General features: G+C 47.9%; 1 protein-coding gene across 2 annotated transcripts in view; it reads left to right on the plus strand.

The window, feature by feature from the left end:
- Positions 1-19,345, plus strand: part of LOC141155329 (protocadherin-20-like) — a 125,227-nt gene extending 105,882 nt beyond the window's left edge. For both annotated transcript variants that reach the window (XM_073642204.1, XM_073642203.1), the window contains exon 3: positions 14,899-19,345. In XM_073642204.1, the coding sequence (XP_073498305.1) occupies positions 14,899-17,499 (2,601 nt within the window). In that variant the 3' untranslated portion in view covers positions 17,500-19,345. The remainder of the gene's footprint in view (positions 1-14,898) is intronic.
- Positions 19,346-19,716: the final 371 nt, after the last annotated feature.

The following is a 19,716-nucleotide window of genomic DNA, read 5'->3' on the forward strand; positions in this document are numbered from 1 at the left end:
TAAATGCTGGGTCTGTCAGTGCTGTGTCAGTCAGTGCTGGGTCAGTAAATGATGGGTCAGTCAGTGCTGGGTCAGTCAGTACTGGGTCCATAAATGCTGGGTCAGTCAGTGCTGGTTCAGTCAGTGCTGGTTCAGTCAGTGCTGGGTCAGTAAATGCTGGGTCAGTCAGTGCTGGGTCAGTCAGTGCTGGGTCAGTAAATGCTAGGTCAGTCAGTGCTGGGTATGAAAATGCTGGGTCAGTCAGTGCTGGGTCAGTAAATGCTGGTTCAGTCAGTGCTGGGTCAGTGATTGCTGGGTCAGTCAGTGCTGGGTCAGTAAATGCTGGGTCAGTCAGTGCTGGGTCAATAAATGCTTGGTCTGTCAGTGCTGGGTCAGTAAATGCTGGGTCAGCCAGTGCTGGGTCAGTCAGTGCTGGGTCAGTAAATGCTGGGTCAGTCAGTGCTGGGTCAGTAAATGCTGGGTCATTCAGTGCTGGGTCAGTCAATGCTGGGTCAGTAAATGCTGGGTCAGTCAGTGCTGGGTCAGTAAATGCTGGGTCAGTCAGTGCTGGGTCAGTCAGTGCTGGGTCAGTAAATGCTGGGTCTGTAAATGCTGGGTCAGTCAGTGTTGGGTCATTCAGTGCTGGGTCAGTAAATGCTGGGTCAGTCAGTGCTGGGTCAGTAAATGCTGTGTCAGTCAGTACTGGGTCAGTAAATGCTGGGTCAGCCAGTGCTTGGTCAGTCAGTGCTGGGTCAGTAAATGCTGTGTCCGTCAGTGCTGGGTCAGTCAGTGCTGGGTCAGTAAATGCTTGGTCAGTCAGTGCTAGGTCAGTAAATGCTGGGTCAGTAAATGCTGGGTCAGTCAGTGCTGGGTCAGTCAGTGCTGGGTCAGTAAATGCTGGGTCAGTCAGTGCTGGGTCAGTCAGTGCTGGGTCAGTAAATGCTGGGTCAGTCAGTCCTGGATCAGTCAGTGCTGTGTCAGTCAGTGCTGCGTCAGTCAGTGATGGGTAAGAAATTGCTGGGTCAGTCAGTGTTGGGTCAGTAAATGCTGGGTCAGTCAGTGCTGGGTCAGTCAGTGCTGGGTCAGTAAATGCTGTGTCAGTCAGTGCTGGGTCAGTAAATGCTGTGTCAGTCAGTGCTGGGTCAATAAATGCTTGGTCTGTCAGTGCTGGGTCAGTAAATGCTGGGTCAGCCACTGCTGGGTCAGTCAGTGCTGGGTCAGTAAATGCTGGGTCAGTCAGTGCTGGGTCAGTAAATGCTGGGTCAGTCATTGCTGGGTCAGTAAATGTTGGGTCAGTCAGTGCTGGATCAGTAAATGCTGGGTCAGTAAATGCTGGGTCAGTAAATGCTGGGTCAGTCAGTGCTGGGTCAGTCAGTGCTGGGTCTGCAAATGCTGGGTCAGTCAGTGCTGGGTCAGTAAATGCTGGGTCAGTCAGTGCTGGGTCAGTCAGTGCTGGGTCAGTAAATGCTGCATCAGTCAGTGCTGGGTCAGTCAGTGCTGGGTCAGTAAATGCTCTGTCAGTCAGTGCTGGGTCAGTAAATGCTTGGTCAGTCAGTGCTAGGTCAGTAAATGCTGGGTCAGTAAATGCTGGGTCAGTCAGTGCTGGGTCAGTAAATGCTGGGTCAGTCAGTGCTGGGTCAGTCAGTGCTGGGTCGGTAAATGCTGGGTCAGTCAGTCCTGGATCAGTCAGTGCTGGGTCAGTCAGTGCTGGGTCAGTAAATGCTGGGTCAGACAGTGCTGGGTCAGTCAGTGATGGGTCAGTAAATGCTGGGTCAGTCAGTGCTGGGTCAGTCAATGCTGGGTCAGTCAATGCTGGGTCAGTCAGTGCTGGGTCAGTAAATGCTGGGTCAGTCAGTGTTGGGTCAGTAAATGCTGTGTCAGTCAGTGCTGTGTCAGTCAGTGTTGGGTCAGTAAATGCTGGGTCAGTTAGTGCTGGGTCAGTCAGTGCTGGGTCAGTCAGTGCTAGGTTAGTCAATGCTGGGTCAGTCAGTGCTGTGTCAGTAAATGATGGGTCAGTCAGTGCTGCATCATTTATCGCTAAGTCAGTCAGTTCTGGGTCAGTCAGTGCTGGGTCAGTAAATGCTGGGTCACTCAGTGCTGCATCAGTCATCGCTGTGTCAGTTAGTGCTGGGTCAGTCAGTGCTGGGTCAGTAAATTCTGGGTCATTAAGTGCTGGGTCAGTCAATGCTGGGTCAGTAAATGCTTGATCAGTCAGTGCTAGGTCAGTAAATGCTGGGTCAGTAAATGCTGGGTCAGTCAGTGCTGGGTCAGTCAGTGCTAGGTCAGTAAATGCTGGGTCAGTCAGTCCTGGATCAGTCAGTGCTGTGTCAGTCAGTGCTGCGTCAGTCAGTGATGGGTAAGAAAATGCTGGGTCAGTCAGTGTTGGGTCAGTAAATGCTGGGTCAGTCAGTGCTGGGTCAGTCAGTGCTGGGTCAGTAAATGCTGTGTCAGTCAGTGCTGGGTCAGTAAATGCTGGGTCAGTCAGTGCTGGGTCAATAAATGCTTGGTCTGTCAGTGCTGGTTCAGTAAATGCTGGGTCAGCCAGTGCTGGGTCAGTCAGTGCTGGGTCAGTAAATGCTGGGTCAGTCAGTGCTGGGTTAGTAAATGCTGGGTCAGTCAGTGCTGGGTCAGTAAATGCTGGGTCAGTCAGTGCTGGGTCAGTAAATGCTGGGTCATTCAGTGCTGGGTCAGTAAATGCTGGGTCAGTCAGTGCTGGGTCAGTCAGTGCTGGGTCAGTAAATGCTTCGTCAGTCAATGCTGGGTCAGTCAGTGCTGGGTCAGTAAATGCTGTGTCAGTCAGTGCTGGGTCAGTAAATGCTTGGTCAGTCAGTGCTAGGTAAGTAAATGCTGGGTCAGTAAATGCTGGGTCAGTCAGTGCTGGGTCAGTCAGTGCTGGGTCAGTAAATGCTGGGTCAGTCAGTGCTGGGTCAGTCAGTGCTGGGTCGGTAAATGCTGGGTCAGTCAGTCCTGGATCAGTCAGTGCTGGGTCATTCAGTGCTGGGTCAGTAAATGCTGGGTCAGACAGTGCTGGGTCAGTCAGTGATGGGTCAGTAAATGCTGGGTCAGTCAGTGCTGGGTCAGTCAATGCTGGGTCAGTCAATGCTGGGTCAGTCAGTGCTGGGTCAGTAAATGCTGGGTCAGTTAGTGCTGGGTCAGTAAATGCTGTGTCAGTCAGTGCTGTGTCAGTCAGTGCTGTGTCAGTCAGTGCTGGGTCAGTAAATGCTGGGTCAGTAAATGCTGGGTCAGTCAGTGCTGGGTCAGTCAGTGCTGGGTCAGTCAGTGCTGGGTCAGTAAATGCTGGGTTAGTCAGTGCTAGGTTAGTCAGTGCTGGGTCAGTCAGTGCTGTGTCAGTAAATGATGGGTCAGTCAGTGCTGCATCAGTCATCGCTGAGTCAGTCAGTGCTGGGTCAGTAAATGCTGGGTCAGTCAGTGCTGCATCAGTCATCGCTGGGTCAGTCAGTGCTGGGTCAGTCAGTGCTGGGTCAGTAAATTCTGGGTCATTAAGTGCTGGGTCAGTCAGTCCTGGGTCAGTAAATGCTTGGTCAGTCAGTGCTAGGTCAGTAAATGCTGGATCAGTAAATGCTGGGTCAGTCAGTGCTGGGTCAGTCAGTGCTGGGTCAGTAAATTCTGGGTCATTAAGTGCTGGGTCAGTCAGTGCTGGGTCAGTAAATGCTTGGTCAGTCAGTGCTAGGTCAGTAAATGCTGGGTCAGTAAATGCTGGGTCAGTCAGTGCTGGGTCAGTCAGTGCTGGGTCAGACAGTGCTGGGTCAGTAAATGCTGGGTCAGTCAGTGCTGGGTCAGTCAGTGCTGGGTCAGTAAATGCTGGGTCAGTCAGTCCTGGATCAGTCAGTGCTGTGTCAGTCAGTGCTGCGTCAGTCAGTGATGGGTAAGAAAATGCTGGGTCAGTCAATGTTGGGTCAGTAAATGCTGGGTCAGTCAGTGCTGGGTCAGTCAGTGCTGGGTCAGTAAATGCTGTGTCAGTCAGTGCTGGCTCAGTAAATGCTGGGTCAGTCAGTGCTGGGTCAGTAAATGCTGGGTCAGCCAGTGCTGGGTCAGTCAGTGCTGGGTCAGTAAATGCTGGGTCAGTCAGTGCTGGGTCAGTAAATGCTGGGTCAGTCAGTGCTGGGTCAGTAAATGCTGGGTCAGTAAATGTTGGGTCAGTCAGTGCTGGGTCAGTCAGTGCTGGGTCAGTCAGTGCTGGGTCAGTAAATGCTGGGTCAGTAAATGCTGGGTCAGTCAGTGCTGGGTCAGTCAGTGCTGGGTCAGTAAATGCTGCGTCAGTCAGTGCTGGGTCAGTCAGTGCTGGGTCAGTAAATGCTGTGTCAGTCAGTGCTGGGTCAGTAAATGCTGGGTCAGTTAGTGCTGGGTCAGTAAATGCTGGGTCAGTCAGTGCTGGGTCAGTCAGTGCTGGGTCAGTAAATGCTGGGTCAGTAAATGCTCGGTCAGTCAGTGCTGGGTCAGTCAGTGCTGGGTCAGTAAATGCTGGGTCAGTCAGTGCTAGGTTAGTCAGTGCTGGGTCAGTCAGTGCTGTGTCAGTAAATGATGGGTCAGTCAGTGCTGCATCAGTCATCGCTGAGTCAGTCAGTGCTGGATCAGTCAGTGCTGGGTCAGTAAATGCTGGGTCAGTCAGTGCTGCATCAGTCATCGCTGGATCAGTCAGTGCTGGGTCAGTCAGTGCTGGGTCAGTAAATTCTGGGTCATTAAGTGCTGGGTCAGTCAGTGCTGGGTCAGTAAATGCTTGGTCAGTCAGTGCTAGGTCAGTAAATGCTGGGTCAGTAAATGGTGGGTTAGTCAGTGCTGGGTCAGTCAGTGCTGGGTCAGTCAGTGCTGGGTCAGTAAATGCTGGGTCAGTCAGTGCTGGGTCAGTCAGTGCTGGGTCAGTAAATGCTGGGTCAGTCAGTCCTGGATCAGTCAGTGCTGTGTCAGTCAGTGCTGCGTCAGTCAGTGATGCGTAAGAAAATGCTGGGTCAGTCAATGTTGGGTCAGTAAATGCTGGGTCAGTCAGTGCTGGGTCAGTCAGTGCTGGGTCAGTAAATGCTGTGTCAGTCAGTGCTGGGTCAGTAAATGCTGGGTCAGTCAGTGCTGGGTCAATAAATGCTTGGTCTGTCAGTGCTGGGTCAGTAAATGCTGGGTCAGCCAGTGCTGGGTCAGTCAGTGCTGGGTCAGTAAATGCTGGGTCAGTCAGTGCTGGGTCAGTAAATGCTGGGTCAGTCAGTGCTGGGTCAGTAAATGCTGGGTCAGTAAATGTTGGGTCAGTCAGTGCTGGGTCAGTCAGTGCTGGGTCAGTAAATGCTGGGTCAGTCAGTGCTGGGTCAGTAAATGCTGGGTCAGTCAGTGCTGGGTCAGTCAGTGCTGGGTCAGTAAATGCTGCGTCAGTCAGTGCTGGGTCAGTCAGTGCTGGGTCAGTAAATGCTGTGTCAGTCAGTGCTGGGTCAGTAAATGCTTGGTCAGTCAGTGCTAGGTCAGTAAATGCTGGGTCAATAAATGCTGGGTCAGTCAGTGCTGGGTCAGTCAGTGGTGGGTCAGTAAATGCTCGGTCAGTCAGTGCTGGGTCAGTCAGTGCTGGGTCGGTAAATGCTGGGTCAGTCAGTCCTGGATCAGTCAGTGCTGGGTCAGTCAGTGCTGGGTCAGTAAATGCTGGGTCAGACAGTGCTGGGTCAGTCAGTGATGGGTCAGTAAATGCTGGGTCAGTCAGTGCTGGGTCAGTCAGTGCTGGGTCAGTCAATGCTGGGTCAGTCAGTGCTGGGTCAGTAAATGCTGGGTCAGTCAGTGCTGGGTCAGTAAATGCTGTGTCAGTCAGTGCTGTGTCAGTCAGTGCTGGGTCAGTAAATGCTGGGTCAGTAAATGCTGGGTCAGTCAGTGCTGGGTCAGTCAGTGCTGGGTCAGTCAGTGCTGGGTCAGTAAATGCTGGGTCAGTCAGTGCTAGGTTAGTCAGTGCTGGGTCAGTCAGTGCTGTGTCAGTAAATGATGGGTCAGTCAGTGCTGCATCAGTCATTGCTGAGTCAGTCAGTGCTGGGTCAGTCAGTGCTGGGTCAGTAAATGCTGGGTCAGTCAGTGCTGCATCAGTCATCGCTGGGTCAGTCAGTGCTGGGTCAGTAAATGCTGGGTCAGTCAGTGCTGCATCAGTCATCGCTGGGTCAGTCAGTGCTGGGTCAGTAAATTCTGGGTCATTAAGTGCTGGGTCAGTCAATGCTGGGTCAGTCAGTGCTGGGTCAGTAAATGCTAGGTCAGTCAGTGCTGGGTCAGTCAGTGCTGGGTCAGTAAATGCTGGGTCAGTCAGTGCTGGGTCAGTAAATGCTAGGTCAGTCAGTGCTGCATCAGTAAATGCTGGGTCAGTCAGTGCTGCATCAGTCATCGCTGGGTCAGTCATCGCTGGGTCAGTCAGTGCTGGATCAGTCAGTGCTGGATCAGTCAGTGCTGCATCAGTCAGTGCTGGGTCAGTCAGTGCTGGGTCAGTCAGTGCTGGGTCAGTAAATGCTGGGTCAGTAAATGCTGAGTCAGTCAGTGCTGGGTCAGTAAATGCTGTATCAGTCAGTGCTGGGTCAGTCAGTGCTAGGTCAGTAAATGCTGGGTCAATCAGTGCTGGGTCAGTAAATGCTGGGTCAATCAGTGCTGGGTCAGTCAGTGCTGGGTCAGTAAATGCTGGGTCAGTAAATGCTGTATCAGTCAGTGCTGGGTCAGTCAGTGCTGGGTCAATCAGTGCTGGGTCAGTCAATTCTGGGTCAATCAGTGCTGGGTCAGTCAGTGCTGGGTCAGTAAATGCTGGGTCAGTAAATGCTGGGACAGTCAGTGTTGTGTCAGTCAGTGCTGGGTCAGTAAATGCTGGGACAGTCAGTGTTGTGTCAGTCATTGCTGGGTCAGTAAATGCTGGGTCAGTCAGTGCTGTGTCAGTCAGTGCTGGGTCAGTAAATGCTGGGTCAGTCAGTGCTGTGTCAGTCAGTGCTGCATCAGTCAGTGCTGGGTCAGTCAGTGCTGGGTCAGTCAGTGCTGGGTCAGTCAGTGCTGGGTCAGTAAATGCTGGGTCAGTAAATGCTGAGTCAGTCAGTGCTGGGTCAGTAAATGATGGGTCAGTCAGTGCTGCATCAGTCATCGCTGAGTCAGTCAGTGCTGGGTCAGTCAGTGCTGGGTCAGTAAATGCTGGGTCAGTAAATGCTGGGTCAGTCAGTGCTGGGTCAGTCAGTGCTGGGTCAGTAAATGCTGGGTCAGTCAGCGCTAGGTTAGTCAGTGCTGGGTCAGTCAGTGCTGTGTCAGTAAATGATGGGTCAGTCAGTGCTGCATCAGTCATCGCTGAGTCAGTCAGTGCTGGGTCAGTCAGTGCTGGGTCAGTAAATGCTGGGTCAGTCAGTGCTGCATCAGTCATCGCTGGGTCAGTCAGTGCTGGGTCAGTAAATGCTGGGTCAGTCAGTTCTGCATCAGTCATCGCTGGGTCAGTCAGTGCTGGGTCAGTCAGTGCTGGGTCAGTAAATTCTGGGTCATTAAGTGCTGGGTCAGTCAATGCTGGGTCAGTCAGTGCTGGGTCAGTAAATGCTAGGTCAGTCAGTGCTGGGTCAGTCAGTGCTGTGTCAGTAAATGCTGGGTCAGTCAGTGCTGGGTCAGTAAATGCTAGGTCAGTCAGTGCTGCATCAGTAAATGCTGGGTCAGTCAGTGCTGCATCAGTCATCGCTGGGTCAGTCATCGCTGGGTCAGTCAGTGCTGGATCAGTCAGTGCTGTGTCAGTCAGTGCTGCATCAGTCAGTGCTGGGTCAGTCAGTGCTGGGTCAGTCAGTGCTGGGTCAGTCAGTGCTGGGTCAGTAAATGCTGGGTCAGTAAATGCTGAGTCAGTCAGTGCTGGGTCAGTAAATGCTGTATCAGTCAGTGCTGGGTCAGTCAGTGCTAGGTCAGTAAATGCTGGGTCAATCAGTGCTGGGTCAGTAAATGCTGGGTCAATCAGTGCTGGGTCAGTCAGTGCTGGGTCAGTAAATGCTGGGTCAGTAAATGCTGTATCAGTCAGTGCTGGGTCAGTCAGTGCTGGGTCAATCAATGCTGGGTCAGTCAATGCTGGGTCAATCAGTGCTGGGTCAGTCAGTGCTGGGTCAGTCAGTGCTGGGTCAGTCAGTGCTGGGTCAGTAAATGCTGGGTCAGTCAGCGCTAGGTTAGTCAGTGCTGGGTCAGTCAGTGCTGTGTCAGTAAATGATGGGTCAGTCAGTGCTGCATCAGTCATCGCTGAGTCAGTCAGTGCTGGGTCAGTCAGTGCTGGGTCAGTAAATGCTGGGTCAGTCAGTGCTGCATCAGTCATCGCTGGGTCAGTCAGTGCTGGGTCAGTAAATGCTGGGTCAGTCAGTTCTGCATCAGTCATCGCTGGGTCAGTCAGTGCTGGGTCAGTCAGTGCTGGGTCAGTAAATTCTGGGTCATTAAGTGCTGGGTCAGTCAATGCTGGGTCAGTCAGTGCTGGGTCAGTAAATGCTAGGTCAGTCAGTGCTGGGTCAGTCAGTGCTGTGTCAGTAAATGCTGGGTCAGTCAGTGCTGGGTCAGTAAATGCTAGGTCAGTCAGTGCTGCATCAGTAAATGCTGGGTCAGTCAGTGCTGCATCAGTCATCGCTGGGTCAGTCAGTGCTGCATCAGTCATCGCTGGGTCAGTCATCGCTGGGTCAGTTAGTGCTGGATCAGTCAGTGCTGTGTCAGTCAGTGCTGCATCAGTCAGTGCTGGGTCAGTCAGTGCTGGGTCAGTCAGTGCTGGGTCAGTCAGTGCTGGGTCAGTAAATGCTGGGTCAGTAAATGCTGAGTCAGTCAGTGCTGGGTCAGTAAATGCTGTATCAGTCAGTGCTGGGTCAGTCAGTGCTAGGTCAGTAAATGCTGGGTCAATCAGTGCTGGGTCAGTAAATGCTGGGTCAATCAGTGCTGGGTCAGTCAGTGCTGGGTCAGTAAATGCTGGGTCAGTAAATGCTGTATCAGTCAGTGCTGGGTCAGTCAGTGCTGGGTCAATCAATGCTGGGTCAGTCAATGCTGGGTCAATCAGTGCTGGGTCAGTCAGTGCTGGGTCAGTAAATGCTGGGACAGTCAGTGTTGTGTCAGTCAGTGCTGGGTCAGTAAATGCTGGGACAGTCAGTGTTGTGTCAGTCAGTGCTGGGTCAGTAAATGCTGGGTCAGTCAGTGCTGTGTCAGTCAGTGCTGGGTCAGTAAATGCTGGGTCAGTCAGTGCTGTGTCAGTCAGTGCTGGGTCAGTAAATGCTGGGTCATTCAGTGCTGTGTCAGTCAGTGCTGGGTCAGTAAATGCTGGGTCAGTCAGTGCTGTGTCAGTCAGTGCTGGGTCAGTAAATGCTGGGTCAGTCAGTGCTGTGTCAGTCAGTGCTGGGTCAGTAAATGCTGTGTCAGTCAGTGCTGGGTCTGTTAATGCTGGGTCAGTCAGTGCTGTGTCAGTCAGTGCTGGGTCAGTAAATGCTGGGTCAGTCAGTGTTGTGTCAGCCAGTGCTGGGTCAGTAAATGCTGGGTCAGTCAGTGCTGTGTCAGTCAGTGCTGGGTCAGTAAATGCTGGGTCAGTCAGTGCTGGGTCAGTAAATGCTGGGTCAGTCAGTGCTGGGTCAGTCAGGGTCACACGACCATGAGAGGTGGGCGACTAAAAATAAAGCATTGAGATTTCAGAATAAAGCGGCCCAGAAACTAATACACAAGATTGGGGTAGCTGCCTAGACTTGTACAAGATCCATCTTCCTACACAGCGGCAACATGGTGGCTCAGTGGTTAACACTGTACTATATATAGGGCAGCATGGTGGCTCAGTGGTTAGCACTGTACTATATATATAGGGCAGCCCGGTAGCTCAGTGGTTAGCACTGTACTATATATAGGGCAGCACAGTGACTCAGTGGTTAGCACTGTACTATATATAGGGAAGCATAGTGGCTCAGTGGTTAGCATTGTACTATATATAGGACAGCATTGTGGCTCAGTGGTTAGCATTGCACTATATATAGGACAGCATGGTGGCTCAGTGGTTAGCACTGTATTATATGTAGGGCAGCATGGTGGCTGAGTGGTCAGCACTGTACTATATACAGGACAGCATGGTGGCTCAGTGGTTAGCACTGTACTATATATAGGGCAGCATAGTGGCTCACATTGTAATATATATAGGGCAGCATGGTGGCTCAGTGGTTAGCACTGTACTATATATAGGACATCATGTTGTGTCAGTGGCTAGCACTGTACTATATATAGGGAAACACATTGGCTCAGTGGTTAGCACTGTACTATATACAGGACAGCATGGTGGCTAAGTGGTTAGAACTGTACTATATATAAAGCAGCATGGTGGCTCAATGGTTATCACTGTACTATATATAGGACAGCACAGGGGTTCAGTGTTGAGCACTGTACTATATATAGGGCAGCTTGGATCAGTGGTTAGCACTGTACTGTATACAGGACAGCATGGTGGCTCAGTAGGCAGTACTGTACTATATATAGATCAGCACGGTGACACAGTGGTTAGCACTGTACTACATACAGAGCAGCATAATAGCTCAGTGCTTAACATTGTACTATATACAGGACAACACGATGGCTCAATGGTTAGCACTGAACTATATATAGGGAAGCACACTGGCTCAGTAAGTAAATGGTACTATATACAGGACAGCACAGTGGCTCAGTGGTTAGCACTGTACTATATATTGGGCAGCATGGTGGCTCAGTTATTAGCACTGTACCATACATAGGGCAGCACAGTGACTCAGGGTTAGCACTGTACTGCACATAGGGCGGCATGGTGGCTCAGTGGTTATCACTGTACTGTATTTAGTGCAGTACGGTGGTTCAGTGGTTAGCACTATACTGTATATAATGCAGTACGGTGGCTCAGTAGTTAGCACTGTACTATATAGAGAGCAGCATAGTGGCTCAGTAGGTAGCACTGTAGTATATACACAACAGCATGGTGGCTCAGTGGTTAGCACTGTGCTATATATAGGGCAGCACAGTGGCTCAGTGTTTAGCACTGTACTATATATACGGCTACATGGTGACTGATTAGCACTGTACTGTATATAGGGCAGCACGGTGGCTCAATGGTTAGCACTAAACTGTATATAGGCTATTATGGTACCTCAGTGGTTAGCACTGTACTATATACAGGACATCACGGCTCAATGGTTAGCACTTTACTATATATAGGGCAGCATGGTGAATCAGTGGTTAGCACTGTACTATATACAGGACAGCATGATGGCTCAGTAGGTAGCACTGTACTATATACAGGACAACACAGTGGCTCAGTGGTTAGCACTTTACTATATATAGGGAGCACAGTGGCTCATTAGGTAAAACTGTACTATATACAGGACATCACGGTGGCACAGTGGTCATCACTGTACTGTATACAGGACAGCATGGTGGCTCAGTAGGCAGTACTGTACTATATATAGATCAGCACGGTGACACAGTGGTTAGCATTGTACTATATACAGATCAGTATGATAGCTCAATGGTTAGCACTGTACTATATATAGGGAAGCACGGTGGCTCAGTGGCCAGAACTGTACTATATATAGGGCAGCACAGTGGCTCAATGGTTAGCACAGTACTATATATAGGGCAGCATGGTGGATCAGTGGTTAGCACTGTACTGATGCATGATGGCTCAGTAAGTAGCACTGTACTATATATAGTGCAGCATGATGGCTCAGGGCTTAGCACTGTACTATATATAGGACAACATGGCGGCTCAGTGGTTAGCACTGTACTATATATAGGGCAGCATGGTGGCTCAGTGGTTAGCACTGTGCTATATACAGGACAGCATGGTGGCACAGTGGTTAGCACTGTACTATATATAGAGAAGCACAGTGGTTCAGTGATAAGCACTATACTATATATACAGCAGCACGGTGGCTCAGTGGTTAGCACTGTACTATATATCGGGAAGCACAGTGGCTCAGTAGGTAAAACTGTACTATATACAGGACAGCACAGTGGCACAGTGGTTATCACTGTACTTTATATAGGGCAGCATGGTGGCTCAGTGGTTAGCACTGTATTATATATTGGGCAGCACGGTGACTCAATTATTAGCACTGTACTGTATATAGGGCAGAACGGTGGCTCAGTGGTTAGCACTCTACTGTATATAATGCAGTACGGTGGCTCAGTGGTTAGCACTGTATTATATATAGAGCAGCACGGTGGCTCAGTGGTTAGCACTGTACTATATATAGGACAACACGGTGGCTCGGTAGTTAGCACTGTACTATATATAGGGAAGCACAGTGGCTCAGTAGGTAAAACTGTACTATATGCGGGACAGCACGGTGGATCATTGGTTAGCACTGTACTATATACAGAGTAGAATGGTGGCCCGGTGGTTAGCATGGTACTATAGACAGAGCATCATGATAGCTCAGTGCTTAGCACTGTACTATATACAGGACAGCATGGTGGCTCAGTGGTTAGCACTGTACTATATATAGCAGCACGGTGGCTCAGTGGTTAGGACAGTACTATATATACGGCAGCACGGTGGCTCAGTGGTTAGTACTGTACTATATATAGGGCAGCATGGTGGCTCAGTGGTTAGCACTGTACTATATATAGGGCAGCATGGTGGCTCAGTGGTTAGCACTGTACTATATATAGGGCAGCACAGGGACTCAGTGTTTAGCACTATATTATATACAGTAGAGCATGGTGACTCAGTGATTAGCACTGTACTATATACAGGAGATCATGGTGACTCAGTGATTAGCACTGTACTATATACAGGAGATCATGGTGACTCAATGCTTAGCACTGTACTATATACAGGAGAGCATGGTGACTCAGTGGTTAGCACTGTACTATATACAGGAGAGAATGGTGACTCAGTGGTTAGCACTGTACTATATATAGGGCAGCACGGTGGCTCAGTGATTAGCACTGTACTATATATAGGGCAGCACGGTGGCTCAGTGATTAGCACTGCACTATATATAGGGCAGCATGATGGCTCAGTCGTTAGCACTGTACTATATATAGGGCAGCATGATGGCTCAGTGGTTAGTACTGTACTATATATAGGGCAGCCTGGTAGCTCAGTGATTAGCACTGTACTATATATATAAGGCTGCTTGGTGACTCAGTGGTAAGCACTGTACTATATATAGGGCAGCACAGTGACTCAGTGGTTAGCACTGTACTATATATAGGGCAGCATGATGGCTCAGTCGTTAGCACTGTACTATATATAGGGCAGCATGATGGCTCAGTGGTTAGTACTGTACTATATATAGGGCAGCATGGTGACTCAGTGATTAGCACTGTACTATATACAGGAGAGCATGGTGACTCAGTGCTTAGCACTGTACTATATATAGGAGAGCATGGTGACTCAGTGATTAGCACTGTACTATATACAGGAGAGCATGGTGACTCAGTGCTTAGCACTGTACTATATACAGGAGAGCATGGTGACTCAGTGGTTAGCACTGTACTATATATAGGAGAGCATGGTGACTCAGTGGTTAGCACTGTACTATATATAGGGCAGCACGGTGGCTCAGTGATTAGCTCTGTACTATATATAGGGCAGCCTGGTGGCTCAGTGATTAGCACTGTACTATATATAGGGCAGCCTGGTGGCTCAGTGATTAGCACTGTACTATATATAGGGCAGCCTGGTGGCTCAGTGATTAGCACTGTACTATATATAGGGCAGCCTGGTGGCTCAGTGATTAGCACTGTACTATATATAGGGCAGCCTGGTGGCTCAGTGATTAGCACTGTACTATATATATAAGGCTGCATGGTGACTCAGTAGTTAGCACTGTGCTATATATAGGGCAGCACAGTGACTCAGTGGTTAGCACTGTACTATATATAGGGCAGCATGATGGCTCAGTGGTTAGCACTGTACTATATAGAGGGCAGCACGGTGGCTCAGTGATTAGCACTGTACTATAATTAGGGCAGCCTGGTGGCTCAGTGATTAGCACTGTACTATATATAGGGCAGCCTGGTGGCTAAGTGATTAGCACTGTACTATATATAGGGCAGCCTGGTGGCTCAGTGATTAGCACTGTACTATATATATAAGGCTGCATGGTGACTCAGTGGTTAGCACTGTACTATATATAGGGCAGCACAGTGGCTCAGTGGTTAGCACTGTACTATATATAGGGCAGCATGATGGCTCAGTGGTTAGCACTGTACTATATATAGGGCAGCATGATGGCTCAGTGGTTAGCACTGTACTATATATAGGGCAGCATGGTGACTCGGTGTAAGCTTTGTACTATATTAAGGGAAACACAGTGCCTCAGTGGTTAGGACTGTATGGTGGCTCAGTGTGTAGCATTGCAGCTTTGCAGCTGGGTTCAAATCCCACCAAGGACAACATCTGCAAGGAGTTTGTATGTTCTCCCCGTGTTTGTGTGGGTTTCCTCCAGGTTCTCTGGTTTCCTCCCACACTCCACAGACATACTGATAGGGAATGTAGATTGTGAGCCCCAATGGGGACAGTGATGACGATGTTTGTAAAGTGCCATATGTGAGCACCATAAATACAAGTGGCTCCGACTCTCGATGTCTCTCCAGAGAGTCCAGTCTCCTCAGTCAGACCGAGGTTTCCTTCAGCTAAGCAAATATTCAGGCCCAGACAGAGGGGCTTTCAGTGGCCCACCACACGTAGCGTCCAGGACACGCGCCAGTCACCCTCTCGCTGCTGCCGGACCCCGTCTGTGAGTGGGAAGCAGAGATCTCACATTTTAGGCTATAGGTGGAACTTGATGGACTTCATTCTACCTTCAACCTTAAAACTAAGAAAACAATGAAATCTTCAAGAAACCTTTCCTCACCGTTCCTAGATAAGACAAGAATTCCTTTTCCACAACGAGTATTTCATTTTGTTCTTGATAATTGACGATATATAACAATTGTCTCATTTTAATTTTCATTTCAATTTGTATTTTTCAGAAATACTTTCTTCTTATAAACCTTTTTCAAGTCCTGAACTTTCCTGGAGCAAGCACAGAAATCCTCTTCCATGTCCAGGAGGAGCCGGAAGAAGAGACGTTGATCGGAAACGTAGGCAATGGCTTCCTATCGCCGACACCGCTGCAATACAAGCTCTTAACCCACACAAACTATTTCCATCTGGATTCTCAAAGCGGAAATTTATATACGACCACCGAGAAGCTGGACAGAGAATCATTGTGCCCACTGGACACCGAGGACCACTGCTCGATGACGCTGGATGTCCTTATTTCATCACAAGAACATTCAGAATTTACCAAGGTGAAGCTTTTTATCCTGGATATTAATGACAATCTGCCCTATTTCTCAGAGTCGATCTACTCTATCTCCGTCCCAGAAGACACCGCTATTGGAACCTCATTTGTCATTGATCCGTTTGCTACAGACTTGGACATAGATCACAATGCTGACCTGTCTTACCAGCTCCTCTGTCCAGACGATGTCTTCTCTCTGGACCAACATGTGGAATTTCTGACGTTAACCCTTCTCAGGCCTCTGGATCGAGAATCACGCAGTGAACACAGAATGAGTTTAATCGCCTATGATAATGGATTTCCACAATTGTCTGGCAGTGCCACACTTGTCGTACAAATCATCGATGTAAATGATAACTGTCCTGTCTTCCTTACGAACAATGTCTCTGTAACTCTTCCTAGGAACAAGTCTGTGGGAGACAAAGTAGTACAACTTCAAGCAGTGGATGCGGATGATGGTGAGAACAGTGTGATTGAGTATTATTATAGCACCCGAGTGGCAGAATCAATCAGAAAACGTTTTAACCTAGATAGCTCCTCTGGGCTACTGACCCTATCGGAGCCCTTACAAGATGAGGTGACGGGCTACCGGCTGTCGGTTATAGCCGTTGGACTCGGCTGCTTTCCTGCAGTGGCTTTAGTCACTATAAATCTGGAAAAAATCCAGAAGAAACCTAAGATAGAAGTTCGTTTCATAGCATCAAAAAACGAAGGTGGCATCTCTATCCAGGAAGATGTCCCACCAGGAACAATCATTGCCATCTTAGATATTACAGATCCGGATGGGAGCATCAGCCGTCCTCTTTTCATAAACGAATCCTCTCCATTCTACTTAAGGTCTTCAGATTCTTCTTCAGATACATTCCTGCTATTGACCTCCAGTCCACTGGACTTTGAGTTAAAAGAACAGTATGACATTACAATCGTCGGAAATTCCACCATTTATGAATCGTTTATGTGCAGGGAAACTGTTAAGATACAGATTGAAGATGTAAATGATAATAAGCCAACATTCCTAAACCATCTTCAAGAAGTTGTCATTGAAGAAAACAATGTTCCCGGTGATATATTACTGACACTTTCTGCTTCTGATGAAGATAGTGGATCCAATGGAGATATAAGCTACTATTTGCTTGATGGGGACCCCAAAGTGTTCTCCATTGACAGTGTAAGTGGGTCACTCAAAGTATCAATATCTCTGGACAGAGAAAAGAGATCCTCCTATATTGTACACGTCATAGCAATGGACCACGGTTCCCCATCAATGAATGATTCATGCGTAATTGCTATCAAGGTCCTAGATCAAAATGACAACCCCCCAACTTTTGCTTCAAATGAGTTTACGTTCTTTATCCCTGAAGACCTTCCCCATCGAGGAGAGGTCGGCTATATCAATGTGACAGATGTAGATAGTGGCATAAATGGGGACTTTTCTGTGCACCTTCTAAATACCACGTCATTGTTTTCTATGGGTCAGGATAGAATCCTACGGTCGGAGGGCACTTTTGACTATGAAAAAGTGTTGATGTACGAACTCTGGCTCGAAGCAAGAGACAAAGGACGTCCATCGTTGACCTCACAAGTCAAAGCTCTTGTGGTTATACTGGACGTGAATGATAATGCTCCTTTCATAGTTCTTCCAGAGTCAAACTTTTCATACGTGTTGGTTCCACCTGATACTTCACAGGGGTCCTGTGTGACTAAAGTCCACGCAGTTGATTATGATGCAGGACTGAATGGAGCTATAACATATACTGAGTATGGCGAGATTGGTCTCACTGCCAGTCTTTTTAAGGTTGATGCCAACACAGGTAACGTTATATTGAAAGAAAGTACCAGCAATCATCATTGTGGTCTATATCAACTCTTAGTAAAAGCCAGTGACCAAGGCTACCCGGAGGTGCTCTCGACTATCGTATGGGTCAACATTCTCCTGAATCAAAGCATAACCAATAGGAGTTATGTGGAGTCATTAATCATGATGAGCAAAACTAGTATGACGCAGGAAAGCCAGGTGATTACTCTAGAGCCATGCCAAAAAACCTCTCCAGCCATGGCCCCATTCAGCTGGTCACTGACGGCCCCCGTTGCCCTTGCCGTTATGTCAGTCTCCATCATATGTTGCATGGCTGGCACCTTCTTATTTCTGTGTTCTAGAAGAAACTTAATAAAGGAAAAGCAAAGTGCAGACGTCCAGCTTCCTCTGCAGATAAATGTGGATTGTTACACAAAAGACTGGGATGAAGTGAAATGCTGTGAACCACCTGATAGTCCCGGACCCCTTTAAAGCCATTGCGGCACACAAGGTGGCCATGTTACATTGATTTGTTTTATAAATCGCATTATGAATGTCCTACATTAGGGTATAATGACTTCTCCAGTGTCGAGTGATGGTCAGAACAGACTGGACATCAACTTTAGGGAATTAGTGACACCTCCCAATGGATTAACAAATCAGCCAAGTGACTGCTCCGCCATGGTTCAGAGACAATTCGCTGAGCTTCGTTTTTATCATTTCATGCTATTTTCTGCAAAGGCCAGACCACATATTACCACCACACCATGATCAGACCACATATTACCACCACATAGTGACTGAATAATACCACATAGACAAGGGACAAATACAGACAACACCATGATCAGACCACATATTACCACCACATAGTGACTGAATAATACCACATAGACAAGGGACAAATACAGACAACACCATGATCAGACCACATATTACCACCACATAGTGACTGAATAATACCACATAGACAAGGGACAAATACAGACACACCATGATCAGACCACATATTACCACCACATAGTGACTGAATAATACCACATAGACAAGGGACAAATACAGACAACACCATGATCAGACCACATATTACCACCACATAGTGACTGAATAATACCACATAGACAAGGGACAAATACAGACACACCATGATCAGACCACATATTACCACCACATAGTGACTGAATAATACCACATAGACAAGGGACAAATACAGACAACACCATGATCAGACCACATATTACCACCACATAGTGACTGAATAATACCACATAGACAAGGGACAAATACAGACACACCATGATCAGACCACATATTACCACCACATAGTGACTGAATAATACCACATAGACAAGGGACAAATACCACCACACCATGATCAGACCACATATTACCACCACATAGTGACTGAATAATACCACATACACAAGGGACAAATACCACCACACTGTGATCAGACCACATATTACCACCACATAGTGACTGAATAATACCACATAGACAAGGGACAAATACAGACACACCATGATCAGACCACATATTACCACCACATAGTGACTGAATAATACCACATAGACAAGGGACAAATACCACCACACCATGATCAGACCACATATTACCACCACATAGTGACTGAATATTACCACATAGACAAGGGACAAATACCACCACACCATGATCAGACCACATATTACCACCACATAGTGACTGAATAATACCACATAGACAAGGGACAAATACAGACACACCATGATCAGACCACATATTACCACCACATAGTGACTGAATAATACCACATAGACAAGGGAAAAATACCACCACACCATGATCAGACCACATATTACCACCACATAGTGACTGAATAATACCACATACACAAGGGACAAATACAGACACACCATGATCAGACCACATATTACCACCACATAGTGACTGAATAATACCACATAGACAAGGGAAAAATACAGACCACCATGATCAGACCACATATTACCACCACATAGTGATCGAATGATACTACATACAAGGGACAAATACCATCACACTGTGACTAGACAATACTACCCCATAGTGACCAAATAATAGTACATACAAGTGACAAATACCATCACACTGTGACCAGACCACATATTGCCAACACATAGTAACTGAATAATAGTACATACAAGGGACAAATACCGCCACACTGTGACCAGTCACTTCTTTAGCGCCCTCCACCACTGATGAAGTAGAAAAGTGCCTGACTACTGCCCCAAGGTGCTCTGCATGATAATAGTACCTCCCTTTTTTCCCCTATGTTACTGGTATCCGCAAAAATAAAATCTATTACAGTAGTGATGCCTCCCTCTGTGCCGCCCTCGTAATTAGCTCCCATGCAATACTAATATTTCTCTTTATTCTCCATTCAGTACTATGTCTGTCTTTGTGCCCAAACACAACAATAATGACCCTCAGCAGTGCAGACAATGCAGTGTAAGGTCATCTCTCCCCCCATATAGCAACAGTATAATAACCTTTTATGCCTCAGTACAGCTCGAACATCAAAAATTATAGCTCCATAAACTAATAATAGTGTATGGACCATAATGAGGAATATTATTATTGTAATTATTTCCCTGTGCAGTAATAATGTCCTTTACCTATAATAATGTCTCCTGTCCTGCAATAATATCCCCCATCCTGTAATAATTTTCTCAGTATTATAATAATATC

This window comes from Phyllobates terribilis, unplaced genomic scaffold, assembly GCF_046119375.1.
Source record: "Phyllobates terribilis strain yellow unplaced genomic scaffold, ASM4611937v1 Scaffold_7__3_contigs__length_470593459, whole genome shotgun sequence".
Taxonomy (NCBI): domain Eukaryota; kingdom Metazoa; phylum Chordata; class Amphibia; order Anura; family Dendrobatidae; genus Phyllobates; species Phyllobates terribilis.